The sequence below is a fragment of the Macaca thibetana genome, chromosome 19 (genome assembly GCF_024542745.1).
Source record: "Macaca thibetana thibetana isolate TM-01 chromosome 19, ASM2454274v1, whole genome shotgun sequence".
Classification (NCBI taxonomy): Eukaryota; Metazoa; Chordata; class Mammalia; order Primates; family Cercopithecidae; genus Macaca; species Macaca thibetana.
This window is the reverse complement of record NC_065596.1, coordinates 19295705-19316779: the sequence shown is the minus strand read 5'-3', so window position 1 is coordinate 19316779 and position 21075 is coordinate 19295705. Positions and strand designations below refer to the sequence as shown.

At 50.8% G+C, this 21075-nt stretch overlaps 2 protein-coding genes across 3 annotated transcripts in view; both read right to left on the bottom strand.

The window, feature by feature from the left end:
* MYDGF (myeloid derived growth factor) overlaps nucleotides 1-21075 on the bottom strand; it is a 408533-nt gene that overhangs the window by 164526 nt on the left and 222932 nt on the right. The gene's annotated exons all lie outside the window — the stretch shown is intronic.
* On the bottom strand, nucleotides 899-16752 carry TICAM1 (TIR domain containing adaptor molecule 1). Its single transcript, XM_050770232.1, has 2 exons — nucleotides 16631-16752; nucleotides 899-4019 (listed from the first exon to the last, which is right to left on the bottom strand). Exon 2 carries the CDS (start codon nucleotides 3881-3883, stop codon nucleotides 1748-1750), a length of 2136 nt encoding a protein of 711 aa, XP_050626189.1. The 5' UTR covers nucleotides 3884-4019; nucleotides 16631-16752; the 3' UTR covers nucleotides 899-1747.

Here is a 21075-nt window from a genome sequence, read left to right as displayed (position 1 = left end):
GAAAGCCCATCTCTACCAAAAATGCAAAAATTAGCTGGGCGTGGTGGCGAGCTCCTGTAATCCCAGCTACTCGGAAGGCTGAGGCAGGAGAATCGCTTGAACCCGAGAGTTGGAGGTTGCAGTGAGCCAAGATCTCTTCACTACACTCCAGCCTGGGTGAGAGAGCCAGGCTCCATCTCAGAAAAAAAAAAAAAATGGAGATGGGGTTTCATTATGTTGCCCAAGCTGGTCTTGAATTCCTGGCCTCAAGCAACCCTCCCACTTCAGCCTCCCAAAGTTCTGGATTAATTACAGATGTGAGCCACCACAGCACCCAGTCTTGTTTACGTATGTACTTATTTATTTATAATCCAGAATCAATAAATGTAAAGTGTCCAGCAAACCTTGGCTCCATTCTTATTCTTAGAAGATCTGTCACCCTGAAAAATATTAATCCCTTCCATGTGGGTCCCCCCACTTAATGAGCGCTGCACCTGCTACCCAGATACGGTGTACCTGATATTTATGTGGTTCTGCATATCATCCGCTGAGGCCTTGAAACAACAGCCTCCACAGACCCATTTCTCAGATGAAAAAGCAGAGACTCCGAAAGGTGAGGCACTTGCTCAGCATCACACAGTGGCATCAGAGTCCAACCTTGGTGGGGGCATCAAGGCAGACCCCAAAGAAAAAGGAAGGGCTGCAGCAAAACTGCTAAATGTCCCCCAGTGGCATTTATTCCAATTCATTCATTTATTCATTCGTTCGCTCATCCATTCATTCATTCACTCACTCGTTCATTCATTCACTCATCTATTCATTCACTCACTCATTCGTTCACTCATCCATTCATTCATTCACTCATCCATTCATTCACTCACTTATTCATTCACTCACTTATTCATTCATTCTTCATTCATTCATTCACTAATTCGTTCATTCACTCACTCGTTCATTCATTCAGTCACTCATTCATTCACTCACTCGTTCATTCATTCACTCATTCATTCATTTATAGCTCACTGCAGCATTCACCTCCTGGGCTCAAGCAATCTCCCCACCTCAGTGTCCTGAGTAGCTGGGACTATAGGCGTGCACCACCACACCCAGTTAATTTTTGTGTTTTTGAAGAGACGGGGTCTCACCATGTTGCCCAGGCTGCACCCTCCCCGCTCTCAACAGTATCTTTTCCCTCCACCTTTCCTGGTATTAGAACCCAGACTCGGCGAGGCACATGGCCGCTTAGAAAGGACTACATTTCCCAGCGTTCCTTGCCGCAGGAGCAGGGCCATGTGATTATATTCTGACCAATGGGATGAGGATGGATCCTGGTTTACGCCCTCCAAGAAAAGGCGTGCACTTCCCGCTTCCGTTTCCCTTTTGCAGAAGCGGGAGCCACGTGTTTTATAATAAATAGCTGGGCAGAAGGTGTCCCAGAAGACAATGGCGCTGCGGAAGCAGTCAATAAATATTATTATAATTAAAAGACCGTAGCAATACCCCCACCACCAAGACCCCTCACCCAAAAATAGAGATTGGAATTGGAAACACGGTATCCAGTTCTGACCACCCTGAAAGCCAGGTCATTATCACGCTCCTTTTGTCCTAAATGAAGGGCTCCCAGGCAATGTCCTGAAAGCGGCAGATGACCTCATCTTCCACTGTCCACAGGGCGCAGGGCAGACCGGAATGGTCTATGGGGTCCTGCCCAAAGCTGATGCCTGGGTCCAGGTGTGTTCCCCAGGTGGTCAGGTCAAAGGACACACAGTCATTCTGCCTCCTGTGTTTTGTCCTCGGGCGCCTGGGACCCTCTCTGGTTCCACATGTGATTGTTCAGCCCCAGCTGTACCATCTGTGCATGGTGGATAATGAGGGGTTGCAGTCCTGGGCTCTGAGGGGGTGCAGGTGAGGCCGTAGGGAAGGCTGGTGGCTGTGAGAAGGGCAGTGACGGTGGGAAGGTTGCTGGCTGTGGGGAGGGCGGTGGTGGGGTGCCAGCCTGCCACGCGTGCAGGGGCGGCGGCTGCGGGCACCCCTGCCAAGTGGGAAAGGATGGAGGGGCTCCCAGGGGCCCCTGGCCCCCAAAGGGCATTCGAGCCCCAAAGGGTGCCCCAGTCCCAAATGGCATGTGGCTCCCAAAAGCCACCTGGAGCTGCTCCATCTGTGCCTGATAGGACAGGTAGCTCTGGAGGTAGGCTGAGTAGGCCGCGTTCAGGGCCGCTGCCTGCATCCGCTCACTGTCCAGGTGTTGGCTCTGTTCCCGCAGGGCTCGGGCGTCCTGTTCCTTCCTCCACATGGCCTTTCGGGCCTGAAGCCTGTGGGGCCTGAAGGTGTTGGCCACCTTCCTAGCGAAGATCTGGGAGTGTTCGTCCAGCCGCACCAGCCCGGAGAGCAGGCTGGCCGTGTCCGAGCTGAGCTGGGCCGGGGAGCTCTCCAGGGGCAGGAAGGGGATGACACAGTCTGGCGACCCCTGTCGCGTGAGGTTGCTCATCATGGCTTGGTTCACCTGGTGCAGGCTCAGGTGACAGTCGAAGTTGGAGGTGAGAAGTAGGATGATGAAAGCTGAGTGGTCTATCGCATCCTGCAGGCAGCTCAGCTCCCCACGCCCGGGCACCTGGAAATCCTCGCAGAAGGTGGCCCCGTCGGGCACACCAAGGGCCTCCAGCTTCTCCCGGACCCGCAGGGCGATGTGCTCGTCTGCCCTGGCATGGAGGATCACAAAGTTATAGAATTTCTGTTCCGATGACGATTCCAGGGAGGAAGGGAACAGGGAGGAGGGGGTCAGGTGAGCTGAACAAGGGGCTGATGAAGGAGGAGGAGGAGGCGGAGGGGATGTTTTTGCGGTGGTGGGAGTAGGTGGGCACGGCTTGGTATTTGGAGAGGTGGTGTCTTCTACAGAAAGTTGCAGTGGCGACTGGTGTTTGACAGGGCAGGGGTTTTTGATGGGCTCCACAATGGGCGACGGGAGAGACTGGGCACCTGCAGACTCCTCAGTGCACTCCACCGGGTAGTGGGTGCTGGTTTCTGGAGCTGTGGGGGTTTCAGTGAGGCCAGTTGAGGTTGTATCTGAGGCCACTTTGGGAAGCGCAGGGGGTGGGCTGCTTGGCAGCTCTTGGGGGCCGGCAGTCTCCCCCGATGGCGGCCAGCTCATCTCCTCAGGCTCCTGGCAGCCACCGGGGACAGGCTCCAGCACCAGGTTGGCCTGAGGGTCGTCACAGAGCTTGCTGGGCCTGTGTGGGCTGCGGTGCGGGCTGAGGAAGGGCATGGTGGGGGACTGGCTGATTTCCAAGTTGCTGGCCAGGGAGGCGGGGCTGTCGGTGGATCGCAGGGAGCGCCCTTGGCTCCAGCCGGCAACACCGTCGATGGGACGCGGGAGGCTCCGGGTCCCAGAGGGCGAAGCCGAGGATGGTGGGAGGCAGTCCAGATTGGACTGGAGCGTCCGGATGCTCCCTGGATTCCCAACAATGTCCCACCCACACCGGTTTCGGGCCTCATCCTGAAGTTCCCCCAGCCGGTGGTCGTCCCTGGAGCTGAGGGTATGGAGGGCTTCCTGGTAGGCCACGTCCCGCAGCGAGGCCGGGCACAGCTTCTCCTCAGCCAGCAGGTGGTACAAGCGGGCTACGGTCCAGGACACATCTGGGGGCTCCTCTGGGTCCTCGGTGCTGTCCACACCAGCCCACTGGCGGGCCACCAGCCGGGCCGCTGCATCGGCCTTCAGTGCCTCTAGAGAGATCCTGGCCTCAGTTTCCTGGCCCAGCTTCAGGAGGACCATGGCATGCAGGAGGTCCTGCCCTTGGCAGCCTGGGCGTGGGGTCTTCAGTTTGTGTTTCAGATACAAGAGCTTGTCCTGGCCTGCTGCGCCTAGAATGTCGAAGGCACTAGGAAGTGACGGGCCCGTGCAGGCCATGGGCACAGGTGGGTGCAGCCTCGGGCAGCAGAAGCTGGGGGTAATGAAGGCATGTTCCACACTGCCCGCCTTCTGCACGCCCGGCGTCCCCTACGCATTCACTGTTCCAGGCTCCGCGGGAGCTGCCCGAGCAGATCTGTAGGAAACAGGAGAGGCAAACATGGTTACCCCCAAGAAAGGTCAGCACGGGAAGGCAGCCCACACACCCCCGCCTGCTTTCCCATCCTGCCACCCAGACCTAACCAGGTGACCTTCGGCAACTTCCATTTCCTTCTCTGCAAAATGCTATGAGGCCAGCACGATGGCTCACATCTGTGATCTCAGCACTTTGGGAGGCTGAGGCAGGAGGATCACTTAAGCCCAGCACTTCCAAACCAGCCTGGGCAACATAGCCAGACTCTTGTCTCTACTAAAAATTTAAATATTAGCTGGGCTGCGCGCGGTGGCTCACACCTGAAATCCCAGCACATTCGGAGGCCAAGGCTGGGGGATCACCTGAGGTCAGGAGTTTGAGACCAGCCTGAAACCGCGTTTCTACTAAAACTACAAAGAGTTAGCCAGGCATGGTGGTGCACAACTGTAATCCCAGCTACTTGGGAAACTGAGGCTGGAGAATCACTGGAACTCAGGAGGTGGAGGCTGCAGTGAGCCAAGATCACACCACTGCACTCCAGCCTGGGCAGCAGAGTGAAACTCCGGATCAAAAAACAAAAAAAGTAGCTAGGCGTAGGTGGCATGTGCCTGTTGTCCCAGCTACTCCGGAGGCTGGAATGGGAAGATTGCTTAAGCCCAGGAGGTTGAGGCTGCAGTGAGCTAAGATGGAGCCACTGCACTCCAGCCTGGGCAACAGAGCAAGACCCAGTCTCAAAAAAAAAAAAAAAAAAGTTATCCTCTGATACTTACCTGGTGTTACCTGGGAGGTAAACACTATTACACTATTTTCCCCATTTACAGATGAAGAAAGTGAGACACACAGAGGTGATGTCACTTGCCCAAAGTCACACTATCAGCGGATGGCAGAGGATGGATTTGAACCCCAGGCAGTCTGGCTGTGGAGGCTGTGTGCCTAATGGCATACACTTATAGACTTGTTTTGGGCAATTGAGTTGCATTAACACACAGAAACTTCTTAGCTTGATGACTGAAAGCCAGTAGGTGCTCAATACATGCTTGCTAAATAAAGTGGTCAGCCTCGGCTGGGCACGGCAGCTCACACCTGTAATCCCAGCACTTTGGGAGCCCAAGGCGGGCGGCTCACCTGAGGTCAGGAGTTCAAGACCAGCCTGGCCAACAGGGTGAAACCCCGTCTCTACTAAAAATACAAAAAATTAGCTGGGTGTGGTGGTCCGCGCCTGTAATCCCAGCTACTCAGGAGGCTGAGGTAGTATAATCGCTTGAATCTGGGAGGCAGAGGTTGCAGTGAGCCAAGATCACATCACTGCACTCTAGCCTGGGCGACAAGAGCGAAACCCTGTCTAAATAAATAAATAAATAAATAAATAAAGTAGTCAGCCTTCTAGATGGTCTTCAAGGACCCAACATCCTGGTATTTGCAGGCTTGAGTAGTCTTTCCAACACTGTCCCAGGGTTGGACTATGAGATTAACAGAATATGGCAAGGGAGCCGGTCGCCACATCTGCTCATTTTTCAAGAGAAGCCAGAGATCTAGATTTTTAGAAATATGCTCACTTTTCTCAGGATGACAATCAATTCCAATACTTTTAAGAAATCTTGTGAGTTGAAAAAAAAGTTTGGGCCAGGCGCAGTGGCTCACGCCTGTAATCCCAGCACTTGGGGAGGCCAAGGCGAGCAAATCATGAGGTCAGGATGTCGAGACCAGCCTGGCCAACATAGTGAAACCCCATCTCTACTGAAAATACAAAAAATTAGTCGAGCATGGTGGCAGGCGCCTGCAATCCCAGCTACTCGGGAGGCTGAGGCATGAAAATCACTTGAACCCGGGAGGTGGAGGTTGCAGTGAGCCAAGACTGCACCACTGCACTCCAGCCTGGGCAACAGAGTGAGACTCCATCTAAAAAAAAAAAAAAAAAAAGTTTGGAGCCAGGCCTGGTGGTGTGTGCCTGTGGTCCCAGCTACTCGGGAGGTTAAGGCAGGAGGATTGCTTGAGCTGAGGAAGTGGAGGCTGCACAGAAGGATACATACATAGCATTCATTCATTCATTTAAGAAGTAATTTTTTGGCTGGGCACTGTGGCTCATGCATGTAATCCCAGCACTTTGGGAGGCTGAGGCGGGTGGATCACAAGGTCAGGAGTTCAAGACCAGCCTGGCCAACATGGTGAAACCCTGTCTCTACTGGAAAAAAAAAAAAAAAAATTTAGCCTGGCATGGTGGCATGTTCCTCTAATCCCAGCTACTCGGGAAGCTGAGGCAGGAGAATTGCTTGAACCCAGGAGGCGGAGGTTGCAGTGAGCCAAGATTGCGCCACTGCACTCCAGCCTGGGCAAAAGAGCAAGACTCCATAAAACAACAAACAAACAAAAAAAGTACTTTTTAGCCAGGTGCGGTGGCTTACGCTGGTAATCCTAACACTTTGGGAAGCCAAGGTGGACAGATCACTCGAGGTCATGAGTTCGAGACCAGCCTGGTCAACACGGTGAAATCCCCATCTCTACTAAAAAAAAAAAAAAAAAATTGCCAGACATAGTGGTGGGCGCCTGTACTCCCAACTACTTGGGAGGCTGAGGCAGGAGAATCACTTGAACCCAGGGGGTGGAGGTTGCAGTGAGCTGAGATCACACCACTGCATTCCAGCCTGGATGACAAAGCGAAACTCCATCTCAAAAAAAAAAAAAAAAAAAAGTAATTTTTTCAGCATTTGCCATGTATTGGGTACCAGTGAATATACCAGTACGCAAACAAGGAAAAACAGCAATAGACTCTTCCCTGGTGCAACTGACTGTCTAATGGTATGTTAGTTATATGTAATATATAAGTATCACATATATTACATACGACAATATAATGGGCATGTGTAGATACACACAAACACTTACATGCAACCACTTATTTGAGGACTTACTACATGCTATATTGTGCACAACTCCGTTCTTTAAACTGGGCACAGTTCTGCTTTAGGACCTTTGCACTGGCTGTTCCCTCTACCTATATCACTGTTACCTGCCAGGTATCCCTGTGGCTTACTCCCTTACCCTTCTTCATGTTTTTGGTTATGACCTGATCCCAGTGTGCACATCTCCCTTTGACAGGGGCCACTAAATATGGTCCACCAATTTTTTTTTTTTTTTTCCATTTTTGAGATGGCGTCTTGCTCTTGTTGCCCAGGCTGGAGTGCAATGGCACAATCTCAGCTCACTGCAACCTCCGCCTCCTGGGTTCAAGCAATTCTTCTGCCTCATCCTCCCAAGGGATTACAGGCATGCACCGCCATGCCTGGTTAATTTTTTATTTTTAGTAGAGACAGGGTTTTTCTGTGTTGGCCAGGCTGGTCTTTAACTCCCGACCTCAGGTGATCCACCTGCCTTGGCCTCCCAAAGTGCTGGGATTACAGGCGTGAGCCACCATGTCCAGCCAATTGTTTTTTTGTTTTGTTTTGAGACGGAGTCTCTCTCTGTCACCCAGGCTGCAGTACAATAGCACGATCTCAGCTCACTGCAACCTCCACCTCCCGGGTTCAAGCGATTCTCCTGCTTCAGCCTCCCGAGTAGCTGGAACCACAGGCACCTGCCACCACGCCCAGCTAATTTTTGTACTTTTTATAGAGACAGGGTTTCACCATATTGTCCAGGCTGGTCTCGAACTCCTGACCTTGTGTGATCCACCCACCTCAGCCTCCCAAAGTGCTGGGATTACAGGCGTGAGCCACTATGCCCAGCCAATTGCTTTTATAAATAAAGTTTTATTGAAACACAGACATGTTCACTCATTTACATATCATCGATGGCTGCTTTCTTTTTTTTTTTTTTTTTTTTTTTTTTTGAGACGGAGTCTCGCTGTGTCTCCCAGGCTGGAGTGCAGTGGCGTGATCTCGGCTCACTGCAAGCTCCGCCTCCCGGGTTCACGCCATTCTCCCGCCTCAGCCTCCCAAGTAGCTGAGACTACAGGCGCCCGCCACCACGCCCGGCTAGTTTTTTGTATTTTTAGTAGAGACGGGGTTTCACCGTGTTAGCCAGGATAGTCTCGATCTCCTGACCTCGTGATCCACCCGCCTCGGCCTCCCAAAGTGCTGGGATTACAGGCGTGAGCCACTATGCCCAGCCAATTGCTTTTATAAATAAAGTTTTATTGAAACACAGACATGTTCACTCATTTACATATCATCAATGGCTGCTTTCTCACTAGGGTGATGGAGTCACTACAACAGAGACCGTGTGGTCTACAAAGTGGTCACTCTCTGACCCTTGACAGAAAAAGTTGGTAGACACCTGGGTTATGAGACAGGCATGTGATTTTTTTATTTTCCGTTCCACAGAGGGGCAAACATGACCGAGATCACACAGCCAGTGACTGATAGAGCAGCCATTTGATGCCAATGTTTGTAACTATAACACCAAGTGCCTTTCAATTAGTAAGGGCATGATTGGCTATTATCGGTTCAATGTCAATCGTGTCTATCCCCAAAATCATACGTTGAAGTGCCAACCTCCAGTAGCTCAGAATGTGACTTTATTTAGAGAAAAGGCCTTTTTTTGGTTTGTACTTGGCTTTGATGTTTTTGTTTGTTTGTTTGTTTTTGATGTTGAAAGTATTTTTATTTGGCTGGGCGCGATGGCTCATGCCTGTAATCCCAGCACTTTGGGAGGTGGAGGTGAGTTGATCACTTGGGATCAAGAGCTTGAGACCAGTCTGGCCAACATGGTGAAATCCCATCTCCACTAAATATACAAAAATTAGCCAGGCATGGCTGGGCGTGGTGGTTCACGCCTGTAATCCCAGCACTTTAGGCCGAGGTGGGCGGATCACCTAAGGTCAGGAGTTCGAGACCAGCCTGGCTAACATGGTGAAAATCCATCTCTACTAAAAATGCAAAAATTAGCCGGGTGTGGTGGCGGGCGCCTGTAGTCCCAGCTACTCGGGAGGCTGAGGTAGGAGAATGGCGTGAACCTGGGAGGTGGAGCTTGCAGTGAGCCAAGATCGTGCCACTGCACTCCAGCCTGGGTGACAGAGCGAGACACCATCTCAAAAAAAAAAAAAAAAAAAAAAAAAAATTAGCCAGGCATGGTGGTGCGTGCCTTTAATCCCAGCTACTTAGGAGGCTGAGGTGGGAGGACTGGTTGAGCCTGGGAGGTTGAGGCTGCAGCAAGCAAGCTAAGATCTCACCACTGCACTCCAGCCTGGGCAACAGAGCCAGACCCTGCATCAAAAAAAGAAAAGGCAGCGGACACTTAGATACAGACATAGAGCTGCACAGAAGGAAGATGATGTGAGGAGACCCAGGGAGAAGGCGGCCGTCTGCAAGCTAAGGAGAGTCCTCAGAAGGAACCAACCCTACGACACCTCGATCTTGGACTTCCAGCCTCCGTAACTGTGAGAGAATCAATTTCTGTTGTTTAAGCCATCCGATCTGGGGCACTTTATTACCGCAGCCATAGCAGCTAATACACTGCAGACACTCGCTGTCTAGACCAGCCTAAACACTCTGTGTTGTCCAGTATGGGAGCCCCCAGCTACCTGTGCCTACTGGGCACCTGAAATGGGGCTGTGATAGTGAAGAGGCTCTGAATTTTAATTTTTTTTGAGATGAAGTCTCGCCCGGCCACATGTTCTCACTTCTAAGTGTGAGTGAATCATTGAGTTCACAAAGACACAAAGAAGGGAACAACAGGGCCGGGCACAGTGGCTCACGCCTGTAATCCCAGCACTTTGGGAGGCCGAGGAAGGTGGATCGCCTGAGGTCAGGAGTTCAAGACTATCCAGGCCAACATGGTAAAATCCCATCTCTACTAAAAATACAAAAATTAGCCAGGTGTGGTGGCGGGTGCCTGTAGTCCTAGCTACTAGGGGAGGCTGAGGTGGGAGAATCACCTGAACCCAAGAAGTAGAGGCTGGAGTGAGCAGAGATCAAACCACTGCACTCCAACCTGGGCGACAGAGCGAGACTCTGTCTCCAAAAAAAAAAAGGAGGGAACAAAAATACCGGAGCCTGCTTAAGGGTGGTGGAGGTGAGGAGGAGGAAGAGGATCTAAAAACTGCCTAGTAGGGTCCGGCACGGTAGCTCACGCCTGTAATCCTAGCACTTTGGGAGGCTCAGGTGTGTGGATTGCCTGAGCTCATTCAAGACTAGCCTGGGCAACATGGTAAAACCCCGTATCTACTAAAATACAAAAAAATTAGCTGGGTGTAGCAGTGTGCACCTGTAATCCCAGCTGCTTGGGAGGCTGAGGCAGAAGAATTGCTAGAACCTGGGAGGCGGAGGTTGCAGTGAGCCGAAATGGCACCACTGCACTCCAGCCTGGGTGACACAGTGAGCCTCCGTCTCAAAAAAACAAACAGACAAAAAACTACCTGTCAGGTACGACAATTATTACCTGTGTGATGAAATAATCTGTACACGAAAACCTGTGACATGCCATTCGCCTATATAACAAACCTGGACATGTACCTGTTAATTTTTGTATTTTTGTACACACTGGGTCTCCCCATGTTGCCTGGGCTCAAGCGATCCTCCCACCTTGGCCTCCCAAAGTGTTGGGATTACAGGCATGAGCCACCGCAGCCGGCATTTTATCTAATTTTTAATTAATTAAGGCAGGGTGCAGTGGCTCATGCCTGTAATCCCAGCACTTTAGGGGGCAGAGGTAGGAGGATCTCTTGAGCCCAAGAGTTCAAGACCAGCCTGGGCAACAGTGAGACTCATCTCTACCAAAAAAAAATAGGCCGGGCGCGGTGGCTCATGCCTGTAATCCCAGCACTTTGGGAGGCAGAGGCAGGTGGATCACCTGAGGGCAGAAGTTCGAGACCAGCCTAGCCAACACAGTGAAACTCTGTCTCTACTAAAAATAAAAAAAATTAGCAGGGCGTGGTGGTGGGTGCTGGTAATCCTAGCTACTTGGGAGTCTGAGACAGGAGAATCACTTGAACCGGGGAGGCAGGGGTTGCAGTGAGCCAAGATTACACCATTGCACTCCAGCCTTGGCAACAAGAGCAAAACTCCGTCTCAAAACAAACAAGCAAATAAATAAAATAAAAATAAAAATAATTAGCTGGGTGGGGTGGTACATGCCTGCATCCCAGCTACTTGGGAGGCAGAGGTCAGAGGATCGCCTGAGCCCAGGAGATCAACGCTGCAGTGAGCGGAGATCGAGGCTGCAGTGAGCGGAGATCGTGCCACTGCACTCCAGCCTAGGCAACAGAGTCTCAAAAACAGCAAAACAAAAAAGGTATGGAAGATGCCTCATTCATAATATTTTATAATGAAACATGTTGGGTATATTGAATTAAATAGAATTTATTATTAAATGCGTTTACATATTGGATTAATAAAATGTATTATTAGGATTAATTTTTGTTTTTATTATTTTTTCTTTTTTCGAGGTGGAGTCTTGCTTCATTGCCCAGGCTGGAGTGCAGCGGGGCGATCTCGACTCACTGCAACCTCTGCCTCCTGGGTTCAAGCGATTCTCTTTCCTCAGCCTTCTGGGCAGCTGGGATTACAGGCATCTGCCATTATACCTGGCTAATTTTTTTTTTTTTTTTTTTTTGAGACAGAGTCCCACTTTGTTGCCAGGCTGGAGTGCAGTGATGCGATCTAGGCTCACTGCAGCCTCCGCATCCCGGGCTCAAGTGATTCTTGTGCCTCAACATCCTGAGTAGCTCGGATTACAGGAGCCTGCCACCACGCCCAGCTAATCTTTTTTTTTTTTTTTTTTTTTTTTTTTTGAGACCAAGTCTCCCTCTGTTGCCAGGCTGGAGTGCAATGGTCCGATCTTGGCTCACTGCAACCTCCACCTCCTGGGTTCAAGCAATTCTCCTGCCTCAGCCTCCCAAGTAGCTGGGACTACAGGTGCACGCCACCATGCCCAGCTAATTTTTGTATTTTTAGTAGGGACGGGGTTTCACCATGTTGGCCAGGATGGTCTTGATCTCTTGACCTCATGATCCGCCTGCCTTGGCCTCCAAAATTCTGGGATTACAGGCGTGAGCCATCGTGCCCGGCCTTATTTTTGTATTTTTAGTAGAGATGGGGTTTCACCATGTTGGCCAGGCTGGTCTGAAACTCCTGACCTCAAATAATCCACCCACCTTGGCCTCCCAAACTGCTGGGATTTCAGATGTTAGCCACCGCACCCAACCTCAGTAAAATATATGTATATATATATATATATATTTTTAGGCTGGGCTCGGTGGCTCACGCCTGTAATCCCAACACTTTGGGAGTCTGAGGTGGGCAGATCACAAGGTCAGGAGATCGAGACCATCCTGGCTAACACGGTGAAACCCCGTCTCTACTAAAAATACAAAAAATTATCCAGGCGTGGCAGTGGGAGCCTGTAGTCCCAGCTACTCCAGAGGCTGAGGCAGAAGAATCACTTGAACCCAGGAGGTGAGAGGTTGCGGTGAGCCGAGATCATGCCACTGCACTCCAGCCTGGGCGACAGAGTGAGACTGTGTCTCAAAAAATAAATAAATATGTGTGTGTGTGTGTGTGTATTTAACTTCAGAGACCTCTGGACAACCCCACTGGCAAACCAATGTGAGATTCAAATTGCTTTGAATTCATTGCCAACATTGAACAGAGACTTTGTATACAACTCCGGCATTCCGGATTCTCTCGGAAAATCAAAGATCTGGCCACACTAGGCCCACATTCCCACGGGGCAACAATCCGCAGTGAGAGAAGTTCAAGTCCTTCCATCTTAGGGCTAAGGCCTGCCCTGTTGACCCCACACCCATCTGAAATGAGTCAGCCCCAGGGCAAGCGAGAGCAACAGGTAGAAGCTTGCCCTTGGGATTCAAGTCACACCCAGGCTGTGACCCTGGGGCAGGCCATGGGTACTTAAAATGCCTCAGTCTCCACGTGTGTGAAATGGGCACCAGCTAGGGTAGCTGTGAGGGTGAATGCGTTCATTTGTACAGGACTCTTTTTTTTTGAGACAGAGTGTTGCTCTGTCACCCAGGGCAGAGTGCATTAGTGCAACCTCAGCTCACTGCAACCTCCACCTGCAGGGTTCAAGCAAGTCTCTTGCCTCAGCGTCCCAAGTAGCTTGGATTACAGGTGAGTGCCGCCATGCACGGCTAATTTTTGTAATTGTATTTATTTATTTATTGAGACGGAGTCTTGCTCTGTCACCCAGGCTGGAGTGCAGTGGCTCGATCTCAGCTCACTGCAACCTCCACCTCTCAGGTTCAAGTGATTCTCCTGCCTCAGCCTCCCAAGTAGCTGGGACTACAGGTGTGGGCTACCACGCCCAGCTAATTTTTTTTTTTTTTGAGATGCAGTTTCACTCTTGATGCGCAGGCTGGAGTACAATGGCACGATCTTAGCTCACTGCAACCTCCACCTCTCAGGTTCAAGTGATTCTCCTGCCTCAGTTTCCTGACTAGCTGTGACTACAATTGTGGGCCACCATGCCCAGCTAATTTTTTTTTTTTTTTTAGGTGGAGTTTCGCTCTTGTTGCCCAGGATGGAGTGCAGTGGCATGATCTCAGCTCACTACAACCTCTACCTCCTGAGTTCAAGCGGTTCTCCTGCCTCAGCCTCCTAAGTAGCTGGGATTACAGGGACCCGCCACCACGCCCAGATTTTTTTTTGTATTTTTAGTAGAGACGGGGTTTCATCATGTTGGCCAGGCTGGTCTCCAACTCCTGACCTCAGGTGATCCTCCTGCCTCAGCCTCCCAAAGTGCTGGGATTATAGGTGTGAGCCACCACATCCGGCCCATGTCAGTTACATTTAAATCTCATTCTTTTTTTCTTTTTTCTTTTTTTTTTTTGAGATGGAGTTTCAAGCCACTGCACCTGGACTTTTTTTGTATTTTTAGTAGAGATGGGGTTTTGCCACGTTGGCCAGGCTGGTCTCAAACTCCTGACCTCAGACAATCTGCTCACCTCAGCCTTCCAAAGTGCTGGGATTACAGGCGTAAGCCACGGCACCCAGCTAATTTTTGTAATTTTAGTAGAGACAGGGTTTCAGGCCATCGACCAGGCTGGTCTCGAACTCCTGACCCCAATCGATCTGCCCGCCTTGGCCTCCCAGACTGTTCAGATTACAGGCATGAGCCACTGCGCCCAGCCCGTATAGGACTCTTAAAGCAGTGCCTGGCACATGTGTGCTCCATGAACATTAGCATGCAAGACTGAAACCTCCTGGCAAGGACTCAGGGGAGTTTTGCAGAAAACACAACAAAGCCAGTCAGACTTAGAATCATCAAGGCAGGACCACCCCCACCTGTATGCCTGGCAAATCTCTAAAATCACGTGGTCTTTCTTCTCCTTCTCTCTGCCCATGGGCCTGAACTCAACCCTATTTCATTGACTGCCCCAGCTTCCCCTGCCCGCCTCCCCTGCCCGCTGCCACCTCCACCTTCTGGAGACCTGGAGAGTTTCATTTCTCACTGTCCATGGCTGGGACAAAGTCCACTCCTCACTCTGAAGAGCAGGCGCCTGGCGGGACAAAAACACCCACAGGGTAGGGGCGTTCTGGCTCTGCCACCTGCCGGCTTGTGCAGTCTGTTTCTCAGCCTCCGTTTCCTCATTTATAACACCCACATGAACTGGTACTTAGGATGAATGGGAGTCTGTTTTGAAACTTCGATGCAAAAATATGGTTAAAAAGTTTACATCAGTGCCCAGGAAGAAGCAAGAGCTTGATATAATAATGTTAGTGTGACAATAAATGTTGACAGACTTTTTCTCTTCCTCTTCCTTTTTTAAAAAAATTTTGATTTTTAATTTCATTTCTTTCTTTCTTTCTTTCTTTTTTTTTTTTTTTTTTTTGAGACAGAGTCTCGCTGTGTCACCCAGGCTGGAGTGCAGTGGCACGGTCTCGGCTCACGGCAACCTCCGCCTCTTGGGTTCAAGCAGTTCTCCTGCCTCATCCTCCTGAGTGGCTGAGATTACGGCACGCGCCACCACGCCCGGCTAATTTTTGTATTTTTAGTAGAGACGGGGTTTCACCATGTTGGCCAGGCTGGTCTCAAACTCCTGACCTCAGGTGATCTGCCTGGGATTACAGGTATGAGCCACTGTGCCCAGCCCCCATTTCATTTTTTTTTTTTAGAGACAGGGTCTCACTCTGTCACCCAGGCTGGAGTGCAGTGGTGGGATCACGGCTCACTGCAGCCTTGAACTCCTGGGCTCAAGCAATCCTCCGACCTCAGCCTCCTGAGTAGCTGGGACTACAGGTGTGTGGCACAACACCTGGCTAATTTTTGTCTTTTTGGTAGAGACAGGGTCTCACCTATGTTACCCAGGCTCCAGGGTTCAAGCAATCCTCCTGCCTCAGCCTCCCAAAGTGTTGGGATTATAGGCATAAACACTGCACCTGGCTAACTTTCTTTTTGAATTTTTTTGTAGAAATGGAGTCTTGCTATGTTGCCCAGGCTTGTCTTGAACCCCTGGGCTCAAGCGATCCTCCCACCTCGTCCTTTTTAAATGTTTTAACTGCATCTGAAACGTGCCCTTCTCTCCCACTCTTCCTCCCCCACTGTCATACAGTCTTTCATGCGTTGCGTATGCATTTATTGAGCATCTACTAGGTCCAGGAACTGTTCAAAGTGCCACTGCATATCAAGGCAAGCACATCCGCTCTCACAGAGCTCCTAGTCTGGTTCAGGGAGACCAACAGTAAGTGGGAAAATAACCCAAGATCATTTCAGAGAATGAAAAGTACTGTGAAAGCCATGAGCTGGGGGCTGTGTGGCTCTGAGAGACTGGCTGGGAAGGGGCTACAGGGGACCATGGTGGTCAAGGGAGGCCTTTGGGGACAGGAGGTGACATTGAGCTGAGACCTGAACGAGCTGAGGGAGGAGGCTGGGTGGAGATCAGGGAGGAAAGCTCCCGGAAGGTGAAGCCACCTGCCCAAAGGCCCTGGGGCAGGATTGCGCCTGGCTAGCTGGAGGAACAGTGAGGAAACCCATGTGACTGGATAACCGTTAGGAGGGGGAGAAAGGAAGAAGGTGTGGGGTGGTATAGGGTGTGAGTTGGGATCCTGGGTCTCAGGGAAGAATTCGGGGTGTCAGGAAGGAATTTGGGATGTTGGGGAGGGATCCTGGGTGTCAGGGAGGAATCTGGGGTATTGGGGAGGGATCCTGGGTATTGGGGAAGAATCCAGGGTGTCAGAGAGGGATCCTTGGTGTCACGGAGGAATTTGGGGTGTCTGGGAGGAATCTGGGGTATTGGGGAAGGATCCTGCACGTCAGGGAGGAATTTTGGGTGTCAGGGAGAAATTCAGGGTGTTGAAATATCGGGTGTCAGGTAGAAAGCTTGGGGCTCAGGAATTTGGGGTGAGGAGGAATATGGGGTTTCAGGTAGGCATCCTGGGTGTTGGGGAGGAATCTGGGGTTTGGGGGAGGGGTCAGGCTGTAGGGGAGGAAACCCGGGTGCTGGGGAGGATCCCGACAGTGGGGGAGGATCTGGGCCACCAGCGAGGAGAGCTGGAGGTTGAGGGGAACGTCAACCTCCCAACGCGCGGCGCCAGGCCTCCCCGGGGCCCTAAGAGGGAGGCCAGGTGGCCTGGAGTCCTGGCGAGCGGTGCGGGCGCAGGCCACCCTCCACACCCCCGACACTTTCTCCACCTCTGGCCAGTCCTCGCCGCTTCCCCACCTACCAGGGATCCGGGGCTGCCGGCTGCGCCACTGGGTCCTAGGGTCCTGGGGTCCTGGGGGCCGGGACTTCTGCGGAGGTTCCCGCAGACCTCAGCGCGCTGAGGGCGCTGGCTCCACCCCGCGGCTCCCGCCCTTGGAAGGAAACGCACCGCCCCTTCCGCGTCCTGGGTGGGTGTGGAACGTGAGGTCACGGTTTCGGAGTCCTGCCCCGCAGCACCGGGAAAGTCCCCGGGGCGCCCCGCACCTGTGCCCTCTCTTCCCAGCCCTTGCGGTCACGTTCAGCAAGTGTGAGCACCTACTGTGTGCAGGGGGCCAGAAGAACTCGCATCTGCCCTGGGGAGCCCACAGTCATCTGGGCTGGGGGCCCAGATGAGAAAGTAATCACAATTGGAAAGTAGGATCATCTCCGTTAGTGATAGGTGCTTTCCAGGAAATAAATGCAGCAGCTGTTTTTTATTTATTTATTTTATTTTATTTTATTTTATTTTTTATTGTATTTTATTTTTTATTTTATTTTATTTTATTTTACTTTATTTTATTTTATTTTACTTTACTTTATTTTACATTTTATTTTATTTTATTTATTTTATTTTATTTTATTTTATTTTTCCCCGAGACGGAGTTTCGCTTTTGTTGCCCAGGCTGGAGTGCAGTGGTGCGATCTCAGCTCACTGCAACCTCCGCCTTCCCGGGTTCAGGCGATTCTCCTGCCTCAGCTTCCCGAGTAGCTGGGACTACAGGTGACATGTGCCACCATGCCTGGCTAATTTTGTATTTTTAGTAGAGACGGGGTTTCTCCATGTTGGTCAGGGTGGTCTCAAACTCCTGACCTCAAGTGATCCACTCACCTCGGTCTCCCAAAATGCTGGGATTACAGGTGTGAGCTTCCATGCCCGGGTCCCCCCAACTTTTTTTATTTTTTTTTTGAGATGGAGTCTTACTCTGTGGCTCAGGCTGGAGTGCAGTGGTGCGACCTCGGCTCACTGCAAACTCCATCTCCTGGGTTCAAGCAATTTTCTTGCCTAAGCCTCCTGAGTAGCTGGGATTACAGGCACGTGCTGCCACATCCGGCTCATTTTTGTATTTTTAGTTGAGACGGGGTTTTACCATGTTGGCCAGGCTGGTCTCGAACTCTTGACCTCAGATGATGGGCCCACATCAGCCTCCCAAAGTGCTGGGATTACAGGCGTGAGCCACCACGCCCGGCCTAATTTTATTATAATAATTATTCTTATTATTATAGGGGTCTCCCTATCTTGCCCAGGCTGCTCTTAAACTTCCAGGCTCAAGCAATCCTCCCATCTCAGCCTCTCAAAGTGCTGGGATTACAGGTGTGAGCCACCGCACCCGGCCTATAACATTATTTTTATCACCACGATAAATAAGATCTAATAATCACAGTGATTTTGCAGTGGTGACAAGTGTCAGTTGTGTTTCTGGTTGCAATGCAATCTGAAAGTATCTGTGGCTTTTATTAGGGACAAAGGGACAAAGTCCCAGGTCCTGCGGCTGTCTTCATTAATAATTGAGGAAATGGTAATTATCAGTTAGAGTCAGTGAAAATAAAGATGTGGGCCGGGCGCGGTGGCTCAAGCCTGTAATCCCAGCACTTTGGGAGGCCGAGACAGGCGGATCACGAGGTCAGGAGATCGAGACCATCCTGGCTAGCACGGTGAAACCCTGTCTCTACTAAAAATACAAAAAAAAAAAAAAACTAGCCGGGCGAGGTGGCGGGCACCTGTAGTCCCAGCTACTCGGGAGGCTGAGGCAGGAGAATGGCGTAAACCTGGGAGGTGGAGCTTGCAGTGAGCTGAGATCCGGCCACTGCACTCCAGCCTGAGTGACAGAGCGAGACTCCGTCTCAAAAAATAAATAAATAAATAAATAAATATGTGAATTTTTTTTCCCCATCAGAGTTCACAGACACCCTGAATACCCCCAAGAGACTCAGGGACCCCAGGCTGAAGTTTACCTAAAAGTTCTTGTGGGGAGATAGCAATGGAAGTTATGTTGATGTCAAATCTCCCACAGTTCCCCTTATTGTGTACCTCTCTCCAGTGAGGGAGAAATTTTATTGAGCACTGACTGTGTTCCAGGCATGTCTAGGCTCTGGGAATACAGTAGCGGGGAAGACAGAAATGGTCTTACCCTTCAGGGTCTCCAGGGCTGGTAGGGGAGAGAATGTTAAGCACATCCTCCTGGCCTCTCTGTCTCCCATCCCCAGTATTACCAATTCAAGGAGTGTCTCAGGTGCTTGTCCGCATGCAAAACTGCGCCCAGACTCTTTATTTTTATTTTTATTTTTTTTGAGACAGAGTCTCACTCAGTCACCAGGCTGGAGTGCAATGGCACAATCTTGGCTCACTGCAACCTCAGCCTCCTGGGTTCAAGTGATTCTCCTGCCTCAGCCTCCCGAGTAGCTGGGACTACAGGTGCACGCCCCCACACCTGGCTAATTTTTGTATTTTTAGTAGAGACAGGGTTTCACCATGTTGGCCAGGATGGTCTCGATCTCTTAACCTCGTGATCCGCCTGCCTCGGCCTCCCAAAGTGCTGGGATTACAGGCGTGAGCCACTGCACCCGGTTTTTTTTTTGTTGTTGTTAGACAGAGTCTCGCTCTGTCGCCCAGGCTGGAGTGCAGTGGGGTGCGATCTCTGCTCACTGCAAGCTCCGTCTCCCGGGTTCACGCCATTCTCCTGCCTCAGCCTCCCGAGTAGCTGGGAGTACAGGCGCCCGCCACCTCGCCCAGCTAGTTTTTTGTATTTTTTAGTAGAGACGGGGTTTCACCGTGTTAGCCAGGATGGTCTCAATCTCCTGACCTCGTGATCTGCCCGTCTCGGCCTCCCAAAGTGCTGGGATTACAGGCTTGAGCCACCACACCCGGCCGAACACATTTTTTTAAAAAAGAAAGAAATATAATATTCCAGTAAAAGTCCAAGGTTTTTTCTATTTTCCCTCTCCACCACCTCCCCTAGAAGCCTCCACCTACAAGCCTATCCATTCTGTTTTCCACTTTTTTTTTTCCTTTTGGAGACAGAGTCTCACTCTGTAGCCCAGGCTGGAGTGAAGTGGCGCGATCTTGGCTCACTGCAACCTCCACCTCCTAGGTTCAAGCAATTCTCCTACTTCAGCCTCCTGTGTAGCTGGGATTACAGCTGTGTGCCGCCACATCCGGCTAATTTTTGTATTTTTAGTAGAGACGGGGTTTCACCATGTGGGCCAGGCTGGTCTCGAACTCCTGGCCTCAAGTATCTGCCTGCCTTGGCCTCCCAAAGTGCTGGGATTACAGGCATGAGCCACCATGCCTGGCCTCTGTTTTCCACTGTTGCACACATATCCACAGATCCATGAACATGATACTGAATATTCTTTGATCTGATTTTCCTTTTTAATTCACATAGGACAGAGGTCAGCAAACTGTTCTTTTTTTTTTTTTTTTTTTGAGGCGGAGTCTTCACTCTGTCGCCCAGGCTGGAGTGCAGTGGCACCATCTCGGCTCACTGCAAGCTCCGCCTCCCGGGTTCGCGCCATTCTCCTGCCTCAGCCTCCGGAGTAGCTGGGACTACAGGCGCCCACCACCGCGCCCGGCTAATTTTTTGTATTTTAGTAGAGACGGGGTTTCACCCTGTTAGCCAGGATGGTCTCGATCTACTGACCTCGTGATCTGCCCGCCTCGGCCTCCCAAAGTGCAGGGATTACAGGCGTGAGCCACCGCGCCCGGCCCAAACTGTTCTTTATAAAAGACCAGACAATATTTTTGCTGGGTGAGGTGGCTCACACCTGTAATCCCAGCACTTTGGGAGGCCGAGGCGGGCAGATCACGAGGTCAGGAGTTCAAGACCAGCCTGGCCAACACGGTGAAACTCCATCTGTACTAAAGATACAAAACATTAGCCAGGTATGGTGGCTCACACCTGTAATCCCAGCTACTGGGGAGGCTGAGGCAGGAGAATCGCTTGAACCTGGGAGGCGGAGGTTGCAGTGAGCCGAGATTGCACCACTGCACTCCAGCCTGAGCGACAGGGTGAGACTCTGTCTCAAAAAATATATACATATGTATATTTTTTCATAATTATGGCCAGACATAGTCTCTGTCCCAACTTCTCAATGCTGCCATTACTGTCATAGGTGACATGTAAATAAATGAGTGTGGTTATGTTCCAATAAAACTTTATTTACAAAAACAGACAGTGGGCCGAACATGGCTCACAGACCATGGTGCGCCGACCCTTGACATAGATGGTGTCAATATTTAGCTGTATTCCATTGTCAACACATCTTTGATACTTTCCCAACATATGTATCCTGTATGATATTCCAAAACAGGCATTGCAACCTTAAAATGAGGTGGTTATGAGCACCATGGAGAGAACTTGACTCTTTTGAGTCCAAATTCTTTTTTTTTTTTTTTTTTGAGACAGAGTCTCACTCTGTTGTCCAGGCTGG

Bases quoted from the DNA above. Each gene is read 5' to 3' on its own strand.
- TICAM1 (XM_050770232.1), bottom strand. From the start codon at position 3,883: ATGGCCTGCACGGGCCCGTCACTTCCTAGTGCCTTCGACATTCTAGGC.